The sequence below is a fragment of the Pterocles gutturalis genome, unplaced genomic scaffold, assembly GCF_000699245.1.
Source record: "Pterocles gutturalis isolate BGI_N339 unplaced genomic scaffold, ASM69924v1 scaffold48095, whole genome shotgun sequence".
NCBI classification, from domain to species: domain Eukaryota; kingdom Metazoa; phylum Chordata; class Aves; order Pterocliformes; family Pteroclidae; genus Pterocles; species Pterocles gutturalis.
In genome coordinates this window covers 8127-24235 of record NW_010140070.1, presented here as the reverse complement: position 1 = coordinate 24235, position 16109 = coordinate 8127, and the positions used below count along the sequence as shown (strand labels likewise).

At 38.2% G+C, this 16109-nt stretch overlaps 1 protein-coding gene across 1 annotated transcript in view; it reads left to right on the top strand.

Moving 5' to 3' along the window:
* The window catches only part of XPO4 (exportin 4), a 53417-nt gene extending 39580 nt beyond the window's left edge, over window positions 1-13837 (top strand). The window contains exons 14-22 of the mRNA XM_010083520.1: window positions 1537-1706; window positions 2664-2838; window positions 3962-4255; window positions 5149-5329; window positions 6828-6946; window positions 7893-8023; window positions 8824-8941; window positions 10192-10284; window positions 13167-13837. Coding sequence (XP_010081822.1) covers window positions 1537-1706; window positions 2664-2838; window positions 3962-4255; window positions 5149-5329; window positions 6828-6946; window positions 7893-8023; window positions 8824-8941; window positions 10192-10284; window positions 13167-13364 — 1479 coding nt within the window. The 3' untranslated portion in view covers window positions 13365-13837. The remainder of the gene's footprint in view (window positions 1-1536; window positions 1707-2663; window positions 2839-3961; window positions 4256-5148; window positions 5330-6827; window positions 6947-7892; window positions 8024-8823; window positions 8942-10191; window positions 10285-13166) is intronic.
* The last annotated feature ends 2272 nt before the right edge of the window (window positions 13838-16109 follow it).

Sequence of the window (16109 nt, the reverse complement as noted above, 5' to 3'; positions counted from 1 at the left end):
AATGGGTTGTGGTTTATTTTGTAATTTGTTTGAAAGTTGATGTTTTCATCAGTTTTTTAATTAGAAAAGTAAGTTGTTAGGGGACCCTTCTTGCATATTTTGGTGAAAACGTGATCTTTTTTTTTTTGTAGCCATTGCCATAGCAGAATAGCATAGTGTGCTCTCAGGCTGCATAGTGGGTGAAACTCACTGACTACAGCGATTTTATAAGCTACTTCTCACCATCCATCAGATCTTACAGTTCATCTCTAATACAGTGGTTGCCCTTGATGGATGATTTAGTGAGTAACCTGGTCATGATTCTGAATTAGGTATTTAACACTCACAAGGTAGTATACATCAGCTAATGTCATGCTACTTTCTCTTCTCTCCCCGTTTTCATATGTTCTCATTGTATATATCATGATTTCACTGGTGCATTCTTTGTAAAGGGCAACTTCTTATGATGTTTGGACAGCACTAATCATGATTAGACCTTGATCCTGATTTTGCTTATAGAACTAACTGTAGTCCAGCTAGCTGATGGAGGCCACTCATCCTGAGGAGGTCCTGTTGACTCTAACTTTCAAGAAGGAGGCCTCCTCCTGCTCCCCTTTATTTCCACTACTGAAGCAACTAAGAATACTAACGCTTCAGGAGGCCCCTCCTTAACAAAAAATAGGTATACCAAAGACTTGTAAATATTTGGAATCATATTATTCAGCTTGTACTTACAGCAGAGCTAAGAACTTGTAAAGGTACCAGCTGGGGAAAAATTGGAAAGCATGTAAGGAGATCCACATGAAAAACAATGTGCAAAGACAGAGTGTCTAGGAAATGCGCATGTTTAATTTGTGTTGATATGTGAAAGTGGTTGAAACCTGTATTTAAAGCTTATGCTCAGTCACGTACATATTATGAGTTTTAAACTTAGAAATGTTAGTGGTGTGCTGACAGGAAGCCCATGCACAATTACTAGAAAATCCTTGGATTTTACTCTTGATAAACTTTTTTTAAGGACAGGAGAACAGGCTGTCCTGTTTAATGTGCCAGGACCAGAATGTGGCATCTTTCCTAAAGTGTGTATAGATTGAAGGAAGAATCTGCAGAAAGGAGATGCAGAAAAATTACAATGAAAATAATTTTTTACAGGATTCAATCCAGGTCAGCAGCTAGGTTTATTTCTCATAATTTTTGTCACTGAGTTTTGAGGAATTTTGTCATAAATTCATGGAAGCACTTTCAGGAGATGATTTTGGGATTTTTCTTTTAATTTTTAAAGATTTTGAACTTTCATTGGCATTAAAAGCTAGACATACCTGGTTTTGTAATGAGGTTGAAACTTTTCTTTGTTTTGGGTGTTCTGCTTGAAATTGCAAGATAAATTTGGCAAAGATTTTTCTATTGCAGGTATTCTTTGCCTTTGTCTATGTAACAATTGCGTATTTTAAGTAGGGAAGAAGTGACAGCCTGAAAAGAATTTGCTGAGAATGATTACCATACACTTTGGGGTTCTGGCTTCTGTAAAACTCACTCATTTCAATGCTTTTCTTATAGATAAGTCTGCCATTTAGTACAGCATTTGGTGCTGATACAGAGGGTTCCCAGTGGATTGTGGGTTACCTTTTAGAAAAAGTGATCAGTAACCTGGCAGTGTGGAGTTCAGAGCAGGACCTTGCAAATGATACTGTACAACTGCTAGTAACATTAGTGGAAAGGAGAGAGCGGTAAGTTTCTATACCTCTGGAAGTCAAAAATTTCTTTTGCTTCCTTTAAATTTTTTTAGCCAAAGTAATCCAGCTATAGGGCACTTCATGTCTCTGTAAGTCAAATTACTTTAGTAACATACTATAAATGGAAAAAAATTGTCTGACAAAGTGATGAGTGAGACCTAGATTTGACAAAACATGATCTAATATTTATTATTGTTTAGAAATGCACTCTCCTTCCCCTACCTTTGTGCCTCCCTCTTAAACAGTGAGAAAGGAAAACTCTCCTGGTCTCCACTCTTATTGAGAGGATTTTTGTGGTGGTGTTTATTTTTGTTGAACAAGTTCTTCTGGATTAAATGTTCAGATACTGGCTAAGCCAGTATAAAATGTGTTTTGTAAACATATAAAAAAATTTTTTTAAATCCAGGATTCGGCGGATTAAGACAAATTTCAAAGTTTTCTTTGGTATTACAAAATGTGAAGCAGGAAATTCTTGAGTGTTTCACTTTTGTGGGTTGACATGCAATTATACATGCAATCACGCAGTCACGGTCTGCTGAAAGACTGTCCTGAAGTTTGAGGAGTTAAACACTTGAAGAATTTTCTTTTTTTAAAAAACTAAACCCCATAGGAGCTAGTTTTGGAATAAACTGCTTATTTTATCATGACATAATGAGACTAAGCTTTTAATCCATGCAATATGTCCATTAACTCTGTGTGTGTATGTGCGTAAAACTAAAGCACTTCCCTGCTTTTCTCCCGTATGAATTGAGCTATTTTCAGAGTATATACTTTAGACATTTTAGAGGTGAGGCATTAATAAGGTGAAAGTCTTAAGGCGATTTAGCCTTTGAATAAAGGAATTAAAATTTAAAAATAATATCTTCTGACAACTGCTAGCAACCTGATGCACTCTGTTCATATAGTTTTTTGAAGTCTTTTCTTTAATTAAACTGTTTTTCCCTCTTCTAGGGCAAATTTAGTTATTCAGTGTGAAAACTGGTGGAATTTAGCTAAACAATTTGCAAGGCGAAGCCCTCCTCTTCACTACTTGTCCAGTTCTGTCCAGAGAACACTAATGAAAGCTTTAGTTTTAGGAGGTTTTGCTCATATGGATACAGAAACAAAGCAACAATACTGGACGGAGGTAAGCTACTTTGATGCTTCTGTTACCTTCATTTTAGCAAGTAGTACAAACAAGTTAGTTCAGAGAATTTTATGGTGACACAAAATCAACTCGTACAGAATCTTTTGATTCTGAATATCTAATATCGATAATTCTTTTAAATTATTCTGTCTTTGAAGGTCAGTAGCTGCATGGCACCCATGAGCTGCCAAAAGTATAAACATCAGAACCTAAACAGAAACAACTACTAATCACCTGGAGGATTTGTGAAACAGACAGTATACCAGTACACTTCAGAGAAACTGTTATAAAAGATTAAGAATTTCCCTTGGAACTGTGTCATTTCTTCCTTTAATTTGGTGGTGTTATGAATTATGCAATTATTCACTTATTGATAGTAACAGTAAGTAAAAAGCTAATGTGGAACATAATGAAGAGCCTTGACCAGCTTTTTGTGCCCTGCCTCCATTAAAACTCAGATATTTAATACCAGAAAGGGAAAGGCTGGTTCTAGAAGGTAGCTGAAATGTGATCACCACATGAGTTTGTAAAGCATTGGCCTTCTGAAAGAAACATGCTTTTGTTAGCAAAGCTATGAAATTAGTGATTGAAGGTAGGACTATAATGCACTGGAAGTAATTGGGAAAAACATTTAACTATTTTACTATTTAACTATTTTAATGGGGGTTTCTAAATTCGTTCCAAACACAGCTGATTACAAGATAGATGCACTATTGAGAATCATAATAAAGATAATTGTGAACATGAATCTTAATGCTTTCATTGATGAACTGTAACAATTTTTCCCCCTAATACTGAATTTGGAAGAGAATAAAATACTGTGATCCGGAGAAAGTAATTGCCATGTGTTTAAAGACTACAAAATAATATAAAATACTTATGGAGGTGCTCATTTTGAAACCTCCCTGTAGGTGATGATGGGTAATGAGACTCACTAATCACTAGCACTTCAGCTTACGTTAATATGAGAAATAATAACATAATTGAGCTGTTGGAAACTGGAAGTGATTGATTCTTGTAGTGCCATGCCAAAAACAGCCCATGAGCTTGCTAAACTACTTAAACCTCACATCTCATGTAATGGTATGCTTATCTTAATGTGACTTTTCTAAAAAATTTTAAGGTTCTTCAGCCACTTCAGCAGCGATTCTTGAATGTGATAAACCAAGAAAACTTTCAGCAGATCTGTCAGGAGGAGGAGGTGAAACAGGAAATCACTGCAACGTTAGAAGCACTCTGTGGCATTGCTGAGGCTACCCAGATTGATAACGTAGCAATTCTCTTCAATTTCCTAATGGACTTCCTTAATAATTGCATTGGATTAATGGAAGTATACAAAAACACACCAGAGACTGTTAATCTCATAATAGAAGTCTTTGTTGAAGTTGCACATAAACAAATTTGCTATCTTGGAGAGGTAAATACAACCAGAAGGGGAAGGAGGGGGTGTGTGTATGTGAGCGTACATGTGTATACAGTTCTTAAACCAAATAAAGGACAGCAATTTCATATTCCACAGAGAAAGAATTGCTGTATGGCCGCATCTATTAGAGCAGTTCCTTTGTTTAGAAACATACACTTGCAGAGATTAAAAGCAGGACATCTAGACTGTTCTTACACCAATAAACTTAACCATAATTCATCACTAATCTAACTCTGTGCATGGGTGGCAAAAGAGTACAGACCACATTGAGTACTTTTTTTAACTGTATCAAACTTCTCTGAAGGCTTGTCTAGGAGAGTTGCAGCACTGTTTTCTGTGGCAGATGCGTTCCATAGAGGCACTGCCTTGGTCGTTAATAGATACCAAGATGATATCTGGTAAAACGAGTCAGTGCACTGACGATATCTGGTAAGATGAGTCAGTCACTTAAATCTTTTGCACTGTTGGCTAATTTTGGTTTTGTATCTAGAAGTGATCCTGCCTATTCCAAACTGGGTATGTGCAAACAGTGTATTATGGCTCCAAACTCTGATAGCTGAAGGGAGTCCTCATAGGTTTTTTTTGGTAATCTAGTTTGTGAGATTAGTGAGATGTCAGCCTGTCCCAAACCTCTCTTGGGGAGAAGAAAAAAAAAAAAAAAAAAAGTTCTGCTGTTTCAATGGGTAGCACATCAATATATGGCTCCAAGTGTTCTTACTGTTTAAGGTGGCTGTTTCCTTGACGATTCTGTGTGCAGTTGTTACAAAAAGTGCTTATATAACAAATTAAAGTCTTGAGGTATCATCAACCAAGTAATGCCATCTTAAAACAAAGTGTGTCACTTTTAGCATATGGAAGTTTTCTTATTATCTAATATTGTTTTATAGGCCAAAGCCATGAACTTGTATGAGGCCTGCCTAACTCTGCTCCAGGTGTATTCCAAGAACAATCTAGGTCGGCAACGGATAGATGTTACAGCAGAAGAAGATCAGTACCAGGATCTCCTCCTTATTATGGAGCTTCTCACTAACCTTCTCTCAAAAGAATTTATAGATTTCAGTGATACAGGTATGAAGGAATTGGTAACTGTTGAACCGTAACTTGTGTTCTAAACTGTAAAAACCATTGTAGGGTATGTGTTCAATGCAGGTTAAGTGAAAACTGAAGTTTAGGCTTGATTACATCAGGATATGGCAATTACTATTTAATGTGCCAGTAGCAAAGGAAGGACTTTTCACAGCATTCTAGCATCTGAAATTATTATTGTTCTCATGAAATAAATCAGGCATGTATGAAACAGCTTGAAATCTGAAGGGTGAAAGTCTGAACATGTAGTAGCAGCAGTTTTATAACAAAAAACCCATAGAGAAGTCAGAATAGTAAACTACCACAAAAGGGCAGATGGATTATCTTCTTGGTACAAGATCCAACTTTTGTGAAATGCTGAGCTCATTAGAATTCCATCATGTTTGACGGTTTTGTGTGTTCCTCATTCACAGAACATGCTTTATGGCATGTGAGTGTAGTTGAGGGTTCTTTTTTGTATCCCAGCTTGTTACTTTCTTCGGTATATTTGCCACTTAAAATTGCAGTAGTCCTGAATATGATCTGCCAGTTCTAGCTTAGCTGTGCTGCATTACTTTTGAATAAGCTGAAATACACGTGCACAGAAAACATGCTCAGTAATAATCTGAATTTGCCTAGGTTGTTTTGTTGTTGCTCGTTGCTTTTCTGAGGTACATCTTGAAAGAACGAACCTTGTACTCCAAAATTCAGTGCATCAGTCTAATTTTTTGTCATGCATGCACAACATAAATACAGAACCAGATTTAGACTTTATTCATTGAATGGACAACTCAATACTATGTAACATCCTCTTTGAGGTCAGACATTGGAAGTTAGTTGCATGGAAAACACTGTAAAATACTCACCGTGAAAATAAGGAATGTGAATATTACCTAAATGTAATGCCCAGAGGTCAAATGTATTGAAAGTTGTCTGCCTGCTGTTGCTGACTCAGTGCAGGAATTATGGAAGTAAGGTCACTGCCAGTTAATGGGAAATGTAGGTCTTACCTGTAACTGGAGAAAACTTGGCAATGTCTGAACTACAGAATTTTCTGCATTAACTCTCCCATTTTTTTTCTCCTTGTGTTTATAAAGTATATATAAACACACATTGATATAGAATATATATATAAGTATAAAAATGCAGTAGTATTTTGCTAACTACCTGTTTATGTGTGCAGACATGAAGCAGCTATCCCTAGAAACGAATGCAATGTCCTGTAATGGAAGGGAACCCTCAGAGTATCTGAAGTGTTCCGTTTTAGCATGCCATCTGGTACATGTGATTACAAAATGCTTAGTCCTAATGCATATAAATACAGAATGATGTGGCAGCCTCCACTCACTAAGTTTCTATTTTAATACAATGCCTCATGTTTTTATTTGGGGAGAGGGGAATAGTCCTATTCTAAAAATGCCTTTATTATAAAGAAATGTGACTCTTCCTTCAATGTGTTTAATTCTCCTTTTATACAAAACATTTTTTGTCTTTTCTATAGATGAAGTATTTAGAGGACATGAGCCTGGGCAAGCTACAAATAGATCTGTATCAGCAGCAGATGTTGTCTTATATGGGGTTAATCTAGTTTTGCCTCTAATGTCCCAGGACCTGCTGAAGGTAAGTATATTTTTACACGTAGTTGCTAGAATATGAAAGCTTTTACAGTAATGAATTCCCAGAATTCATTCCTATATGCATTCCACCTCCCTAAGTTTTCTAGGCTTTTAAAAATGTAAATAACTGTTCTGTGGTTCTAGATACTGTCTGAAAAGAAATATCATAAGCTGAGAAAATTTATACTTGAAGGACCTAAACAAAACTTTTTCCTTCTAAAAGAGTCCGTGCCTGTCAACAATTAGCCAAACCTGAAATGTGGCTTGTGGAATCCTTTTTCTGATAGTGTCAGAAATGTGATAGGAAGCATAAACAGTGATATTAGTGGGAAAAAAAATAATCTGGGAGCAAGTAGTAACTCTTTAATTATTTTCACAGTACAGCTGCCTTTCTATCATAGACATCATCAACTTGTCAGTAGAACAGTAAAATACAAATACAATACAAAGCAATGGAACGACAGTGGGTTGCACTGTATTAATGTTTTATTTTGAATCAGGAGAACACTTCTGAAGTGTATCTCAGCTGCTGGCTAGACATAATGTTCTCATCTGGTAGCACTCGCTGAGCATGAGAGCTACACCTATTTTAGATGAAACTGAGTCAAAGGATGTACCCTAGGAGCCCCTCTATTGTGCTCCAGATGCTCGTGAGCCTTTTACCCCATGGGACTAGACTTGCTCGTGTCTGAAAAAAAACTCCTTGAATTTGTATAGACCAGATGGCAGACTCCCACCATCAACTGTTGAGCTTTTGCCATCTTTTTTTTATTGTACCACAGTGTTTCCTAATAAAGTTGCAGCCATTCTAATGACTCTGAAGTTGTCTACTAAAATTGTCCTTTCTTGTTCAGTGGAAAGCACTGGTTCTGTCTCTTTGTACAGAATGGAAATTATGTCAGAATATAGTTGTGATTGATTAGAAAATTACCATGTTTTTCTTTTGACAGTTTCCATCCCTGTGTAATCAATATTACAAATTAATCACTTTCATCTGTGAGATATTCCCTGAGAAAATTCCACAACTTCCAGAGGACCTCTTTAAGAGCCTAATGTACTCACTGGAGTTAGGGATGTCATCGTATCCTTTACAGAGCTTTGGAGTGTTTAAAAATTCAAGTTGCTTTTATAAGGACCTGTTAAAAATCTGATTTTTCTTTCTTTGCATTTTTTTCCTTTTCTATCAGTTTCTGTATCCGTAATTATATTTCAGTAATCAATTCTTACTCTCTGGTGATTGGGAGTTTCACTGTAGTGTCTATTGAGATTCTAGTATGAGCTGAATTTCCTCTGACTTGTATTGCTTGAATGCAGCCTTTAAGTGGTTTAGCGTGTAAGTTTTTTCTGGCAGCCATTCCTGCCTCCTCCATTACTTCACTTCAGAATGTGTAACTTCATAAGCCTTCAGCTGGTATCCCAAAGCCATTCCTGAATTAGTTTCTCAGCTGGTAATACAAAACACTGCTGCTGTTCTACTGGGCTGGCTCCAGAGCATTTCCTGTCAGGGTGCCAATGGGCTCTCCCTCCCATAATGGGAGTACCATTTTCACTAATCTGTGGCACGTGTCAGAAACAGATGAGCTTGACCATAAGGGACTCTTTCTGAAAATGTTATGTCAGACAGAGTTATGTTACCTTAGGGCACGTAGCTAATAAAAGAAGGCCACAAAGTTGGAATTCTTTTTTTTTCCCCTTTTTCTGTTTGTTTTTGTTGGTGGTGGTGGTTTTGTTTGTTTTTTAATAATCTTTCTAGTAACAGCTTTATAGCAAAAATGAATCTTAGAATATGCAAGTATTTAAAATATTTTCTAGTGACACAACTCGGAAGCTTTACCACAATTTAATTGAAATCTGCTTTGATTCTTTAACCCCCGTTATCAGAATGAGTTCGGAGGTTTGCCAGCTCTGTCTGGAGGCTGTAACACCACTAGCAGAACAGTGTGCAAAAGCACAAGAAACAGATTCAACCCTTTTTCTAGCAACAAGGCACTTTCTTAAGGTAAGGCATCTGCGTTTCGTGTTACCTTGGTTTTTTGCATACAGGTAGTGTCAAGAGGCCAAAGAGTGATCATATCTGACCAGGCTAATCAGGATCACACATACAGTAAGAAACAGCCTGCTACCTAAACAACTGTCAGTAAGAGAGCATGAAGGACTGCAGATGTTGGAGTAGAGTACAAAGGAGGATGGAGGCATAGATGGAGGAAATTACTTATTGCCAATCAACAAAAGACTTGAGCCTCTCAGAATGCAGTTTCTATTTATCCATGCTCTGCACATGAGCTCTAGCATGAACCTGATTGACAATTTTAGCAGTTACATTTACTGTGAAGGCTGTGAAATAGAAAGCTGCCAGAATTGTGTGAACTGGAGGCTGGGTAGAGTACTAAAAGAAGAGATAGAAAAAAGAGCATAGTTGGGAACTAAAAAGAAAATGCTGTGATTAATTCAATGTGTCAAATTAATTATGTGTTTTCTTAATCCAGTATTGCATTTAGTACTTTCATTTTAGGACCATCCACTCTATCTCATTGAATTTTGGAGTGACTTGATAGCAACCAGGTTCCTGCTAACTGGGAGCAAACTAATTGGGGAACTTGTGTGCTTGTCTTCTGATTTTGTAACGACTTAAGTTTTCCATAAGACATCTTTTTTTACCAAACTGACATTTGAACTTCTGGGGATTTCTCATTAAAAGCATACATCAGCCATGCTGAGAGAATGAGAAACACCGTAAATAATTTCATTTGTTTTTATATTTCTGCTAAGTTAACATAGCTTTCTGCCTTTTCCCTAAACTTCCACTTAAAATTATAATACCATTCTTATTGATCTGTTCCCTGTTTGGCTTTCTGTGAGCGTAGGAGTCTCCAAAACTTGAGGAAGAAGTTCCCGTCTTTATTCTCAAAGAGCAAAGGCTTTTTTTTGTTATTTCTGTGGTATATCTGCAGCTTTTGGAGAAAAATACAAGAGATGCCATTTCACTCTGAAGAACACATATAAATCAACAACAGGTTTCAGTGCTTTGAGATGTGAATTTGTGCTGTTAAGCCAAGATTCAGCTTCTGGAAGGACTTGGCTTTCCAATTACTGATACCTAAATTTAAAAAACAACAAAACAAACAACAAGCTTGGATGAACATCTTTCATTATTTTTATCGGAAGTGAAGATAAGGTTCAACAGCAAATGTTGGTAAATTAGAAAGTTATGTTTACACTTTTGTAACTCCTTTTGTTTTGGGATTTCAGATGGTCTTTGATATGCTGGTACTTCAGAAGCACAATACAGAAATGACAACTGCAGCAGGTGAAGCATTCTACACATTAGTGTGTTTGCATCAGGTATGACACTTAGATACTTACACCCTGAAAACTAGTCATTTGTTAATGGAGAGTGGTTTGTTAATGTGCATCCAGCCAATTATGGAATCATTCAGGTTGGAATCATTCAGGGACTCTCAGGAGGTCTGTAGTCCAACCTCTTGCTCAAAGAGGGTCAACACAATTCAGATCAGGTTGCTCAGGACTTTTTGCAACTGTGTCTTGATAACTTCCAAATCATTTAATCACAGAAGACAATCAGGTTGGTAAAGCATGATTTTCCATTGGTAAATCCATGCTGTCTGTTTGAAAACCCTTTCTCTTTCATATGCCAAGAGATGGCTTCCAGGAGTACTACTTAGATTATTTTCTCAGTTCTTCAAAGATGATAGAGATGCAGCCTTGCAATGACATAAGCTAGCTTTCGGAAGCCTTGGAATAGATTCTGTGAGGTCTCATGGGCTCGTATGCATGGAGATATCTGAACAGATTCCTGATTTGATCCTCTTTACTGCTGGTAGTTCCTCTTCTCCTTGAACCCTGTCTGTAGTCATAAAGGTCTGGGGAAGAACAGTCAGTGAAGACCAAGGCAAAAAAAGCATTGAGTATTTTGGCCTTAACTTTGTCTGTTGTCACTAAATCACCAGCTCCATATTCAGGACCCATGTTTTCCCTGTACCTTCTTTACTGTTACTGTACTGGTAGAAGCTGCTCTTGTTGTCATTGGTGTTCCTTGCCAAATTTAGCTTTAGCTGAACTTTGCTTTTTTGTCATTGTTCTTACTTGTCCAGACAACGTTTCTGTTTTCCTTCTTTTTAGCTGTCCCTGGTTCTATCTCCTGCATGCGTCCTTGCATTGGAGTTCAGTCATGAACTCCCTGCTTAGCTGCGTTGGTGTCCCAACATGTTTATATTGCTTTCCTCAGTATCTGGACAGGCCATTCTTCTGCTTGGAAGAGGTTGTCCTTAAAGACCTGTCAGCTCTCCTGAGCTTCTTTGATCTTCAGAGCTCTTTCCCACAGGATCCCACCCACCAGTCTCCTGAATAAGCTGAAATCTGCTGTTGTGATGTCCAGGGTCTTTACTCAGCTGTGCTCTTTCTTAGCTCTCCTAGGGACCCTGAACTGCACGATTTCATGATCACTGTGGGCAAAGCTGCCATTAATTACCACACCCCCAACCAGCTCTTCCTAGTTATGAGTAGCAGATGCAAAGTCACCCCTGGGTGGCCCATCTGGCATTCGAGCAAATGTCAGGGAGATAATCTCTCATAAGGCTGATCTGGAAGCCTCCTCAAGTTGCTTAAAAATGACTCGGTCCACTACTCACCTTGTTTTCGCAACTTGTAACAAGCTCCCACCATGATGTCACCTTCACCACGTCTCCTCTGATCCCTGACCCATAAGCACTCAACTAGATTGTTGCCCAGTCCATAGAAGAGCATCCATAATTTGAGCTGCCCTTTCACATCTTCTATCCTCTTCTTCCCTGCCCATCTTTCCATAAGAGCTTCCATCTGTCCATTGGAGCACTCCAGTCACACCGCCTGTCCCACCACGTCCCAGTTCCTGCAGTGATGTTGCAGCTCTGCATCAGCACATGGAGCTCTAGTTCTTGCTGTTTGTTTCCAAAGTTGAGTGCATTTCTGCACAGGCATTTGAGGTTGGCCTTCTTTCAACCTGTTTCACCCTTCCTGATGAGCACTCTTAAACCCATCGCCTCTTGTGTTCTTACTACTCTTGATCTCTGTCTCCTCACTTATCTACAAGCTGTTACCAAAATCCCCCAACACGCCCTTTAAAGCCTTTCCTGCCAGGTTGGCAATTTTTTAGTAAAGACGTTCTCAAGCCACTTTGTCATATGTCTGCTCTCTCTTGTTGGCAGCCTTCATCCCTCGGAGAGGAACCCCAATCATGTAAGACAAAAAGACACCAGCCACACCTTCATGTTGTGTCTACACCATCCAAGCCCTTCAGCAGTAGAACTGCAGGGACTCTCATTCTGGCTCCTGTGTCCTTCCCTTGCTCCCAGAGCTTAGTAGTACTCCAGACTTGTTCCAGGTGCCCCTTGATAGTGTCATTGGTGGCCATGTGGCTGAATAACAAGCAGTGATGGACTGAGGGTTGAGGATGATCCTCAGCAGTCTGTCCATAATAACAGCCCAGATATTGGCCCCTAGCAGAGTTTTTAGGTCCCCATCTCATCCCCTGCTGCACGAGCTTCCATAGTCTCTGCGAAGTCCCCTCCAGGAGGTATTGCTGCGTAGCAGGTACCAGGTGTTCCCTGCAGCAGCTGAGCCAGGTGCCTCTTACTTCCCTCGACAGTGGTCAGTTTTGCTGCTGTTCTCAAAGTGCTCAACAGTTCTTTCACTGTCCTTTTAGTCCTGTTTGACAGGTTTCTTTTTTCTTCTATTTCTGCCCAAGCATGAGAAGAACTGGGAAACTCTTAGAAAGGAATCTAAGCTCTCTGTCCCAGGGAAGGGAATCTAGAGAAGGGAAAACCTCTGTGAGGAGATGGTTGGTGCGGCATGCTGAACACGGGGCAGGCGTGAAGACAGAGAAGGGCGGTTTGCCTATGCTAAGTAAGAGCCAGAAGGTACTCGGAAAAGCGTGCCTTGAAGTTTTCTTCCTACTCTGCACTGCAAAGCACTATACCTAGCTCTGAAGGTACTAAAAAAGTAAAAAACCTGTTCTGATTGAAGGGCTTTATCTGGTTTAGAGGTAGGTGAAACGCTTCAGGTCTGTAGTTGCTTCTGGTACACCAGTCAGTGAAACTGGGTAACAGGTGGAGAGGTACTGATGGTTTTTTTATCACAGCCTTGATTCTGTATTTTGTCCTGATGAGAGAAGATGTATATATTGTTGGGGGTTTTTTGCGTTAATAATATTCTTTTTTATTTAACAGGCTGAATATTCAGAGCTAGTTGAAACATTGCTATCAACTCAGCAAGATCCAGTAATTTACCAGCGGTTAGCAGATGCCTTCAACAAGCTTACTGCAAGCAGCACTCCTCCTACACTGGACCGTAAGCAGAAGATGGCCTTCTTAAAGAGTTTAGAAGAATTTATGGCAAATGTTGGTGGACTTCTCTGTGTAAAATAAACAACAAAACTCTATGCCTAATTTAGACCCTTTCTGCAAAATGCACTGAGAAATGCTGAATGCTGACTAAATCTTGTACCTGTCTCTGGGTTCTTTGCAGCCATCTCAGATTCTAGAGAGCCTGGAAGTTTGAACATAACACAAGGGAATAGGAGAGGTCAACTTTGAATCAGCTTCTGCTATTACATGTTACCTGCAATCTGTCATACTTGTGTGTGGGAGAGAATGAAGAGAAAACTTGAATTTTTTTCCATATATGTGCAAATAGATATGGGCACAATGACAAATAAATTCAGTGCCTTCCCCCCCGCCACTGGTTTAAAATATGAGGGGATAGATAAACATGCAGATTTCTTTTCCACCCAAAATCATATTAAAGTGAGATGCAGATACATACAAAGCTCTCAACAGTTTAGCTGATTTTAAGCTTTATTTTTCCTCTCTTGAAGTTTGAGTTTGTGTTCCAATGAGGAAGAAAAACCAAATGGTATTTTAACTCATTTTTAGTTCTGGTTTTCTTCATCAACCTGACATTGCATGTTTAATGCAATGCAAGTTTTTACGTTATGTTCTGCTGCCTAAAGTTCAGAAGAAAAAAGGTGTATATTTTTGTTCCCCTAAAATGAACTTTAGGAACTGTAGCCATTTCATTGCCTTAATTTAAAAGGAAAAAAAAAAAAAAAGCTCATATACATTAGATAAGAAATTTAAGGCAAGATATGACTCTTCAGAGTTGATTTAGGATGTTGGCATTAAGCTGCTGTGTACCCGTTGCAGGCCTTCATGTTGACGTGTCATTTTGGAATGAGTGTCTAATGTAAGGTTCATGTGTAGTTTTACTTTCAGTATCTGTTTTGATTCATACCTGGGTTGCACTCAACTGCAATGTATTTCTACACTGAACGGTTTGCTTAAGCAATAACAACTCAAAAGGTGTAAATTACTGGCAAACTTTTTAAAAGTTGGGGCATTAGCTGAAACAATTACGCTAGGACAGGGGCATACGAACAACCCTTTTACTCAAGGGCTGTATTTGTTTGACTTGAGCCAAGAAAGGTAATTGGGATGTGTAGTGCTGTGGGGGATTTTTGGTTTTGCTGAATCTAGCTCCACTTCTGCAGAGCCTTCCCAGCTGCTCTGCTCTTGCTCAGTTTTTTGTATCAGCACTTTAGCTATTACTACAGCAGAATATAGTGCCCTGAGTGTAGTGGACCAACAAGGGAGAGCAGCCCATGAATATAAAAGCAAGGCCTGCTTTGTCTCCAGTCATGAGCCAGAGAAAAATGAAGCAAACACAAATGCTGCATGTGTAGTGAAACTGATTTTTGTGGAAATACATGGAGGCAGAAGTGGGCCGTTTTGTTTAAGACCTCTGCTAGATTATGCCATTGAGTTTCCCATGTGTTTTTAAAATTTATATAAAATGTACAGTATACACCTTTACATGGCTATGTATCATCATGTAGCATCATGTTTGCAACTCTGTGCCATTCTTCAGCTATTCATCTCAAAATTAGTCACAATAGCCAGAATTTTTAAAATATATAAATCTGTAATACTGTGCTATAAGTGATCAAAGACTTTATTTTTTAGTTAAATCCATACCTGTCTCAAGCATGGATCCACAAGGCCAAAAAAGCCATCTCTTCATTATACTTTTCTCTTTTAATTTATGTGAAAACTGGGCTAGGGCAGATTTACACAAAAGTGACCATAAAACTTGTTAGATCATGTACCTTCCAAGCTAGTATTTTATTTCTAAGATAATTTCCATAGTATTTTAGAACAGGGGTATTGCTCTCAATTTTTTCTTGAAACTCTAATGCTTTTCTTTAAAAGGTTCCTTGACTGTGCACTTGCACAAAAGATAATGATCCTGGCAGGTGCTTCTGTTTTTAAACTATTCTGACGGCTGATTTTTCTAATTTGTTTGGGTTCTGCTATGTTTTTGAAACTGCTTCTGGAGTTTCTCCAAGTTTGTACATTGGATAAGGCAGCAGTTCTGAAACCTCATTTTTTTTCGGATGAAGGGCATTAAAGCTTGGCAACATAAGCGACAGCAGGAGCTGCTAGTTTGTCGTGGTGTCAAATATCTAGGCCAAAGTCTTCAAAGAGATCCTGGCAAACACCTTCAAGTTTTTTAGATCTGACTGAATAACTGATATTCTCAGTCATCATTTCTTTTATAACTATATCTGTCACTACCATTATTTTTTTTTTAATCCTAAAGCTGGCTCGCTATTTAAAAATATTTATTAACTTTAAAATTTTGAAATTCTCTTGCATATTGTGTTTGATGAATGGGAGCACAAACTGAGTTAGTGTTCAGGACAAAGTAATGTGCATACCCGTTACTTTTTTTAATCAGGCCCATTGTGTTGTAACAAGCAGAGACCCGCAGCATCTTTTGCCTATCAAGTCTTGCTAACGTGTGAATACTTACTTTCAAAGACCAGTTTTGAAGGTCGCTTAAAACTTTCCTTTGCTCTTCATTTAAAATTAATATTATATGTTAAAGGGAAACTGTCCTAGTAAGTTTTTTTGTCATTTTCCTGATTGATGTTATGCTAGACAACATTCTTCCTTTCTTGTTTCTTAATTTTTCTTCCATTCCTGTATATTCAACAGGGATCTTTCCATGCCATTTTATGTTTGTTTTAGAGAAAATGCTAAGATGTCTCTGCTTAGTGACATCCATAAAATTGCTGCAAAAGATTCTGGGAATAAGTTTTATTCATTCATATT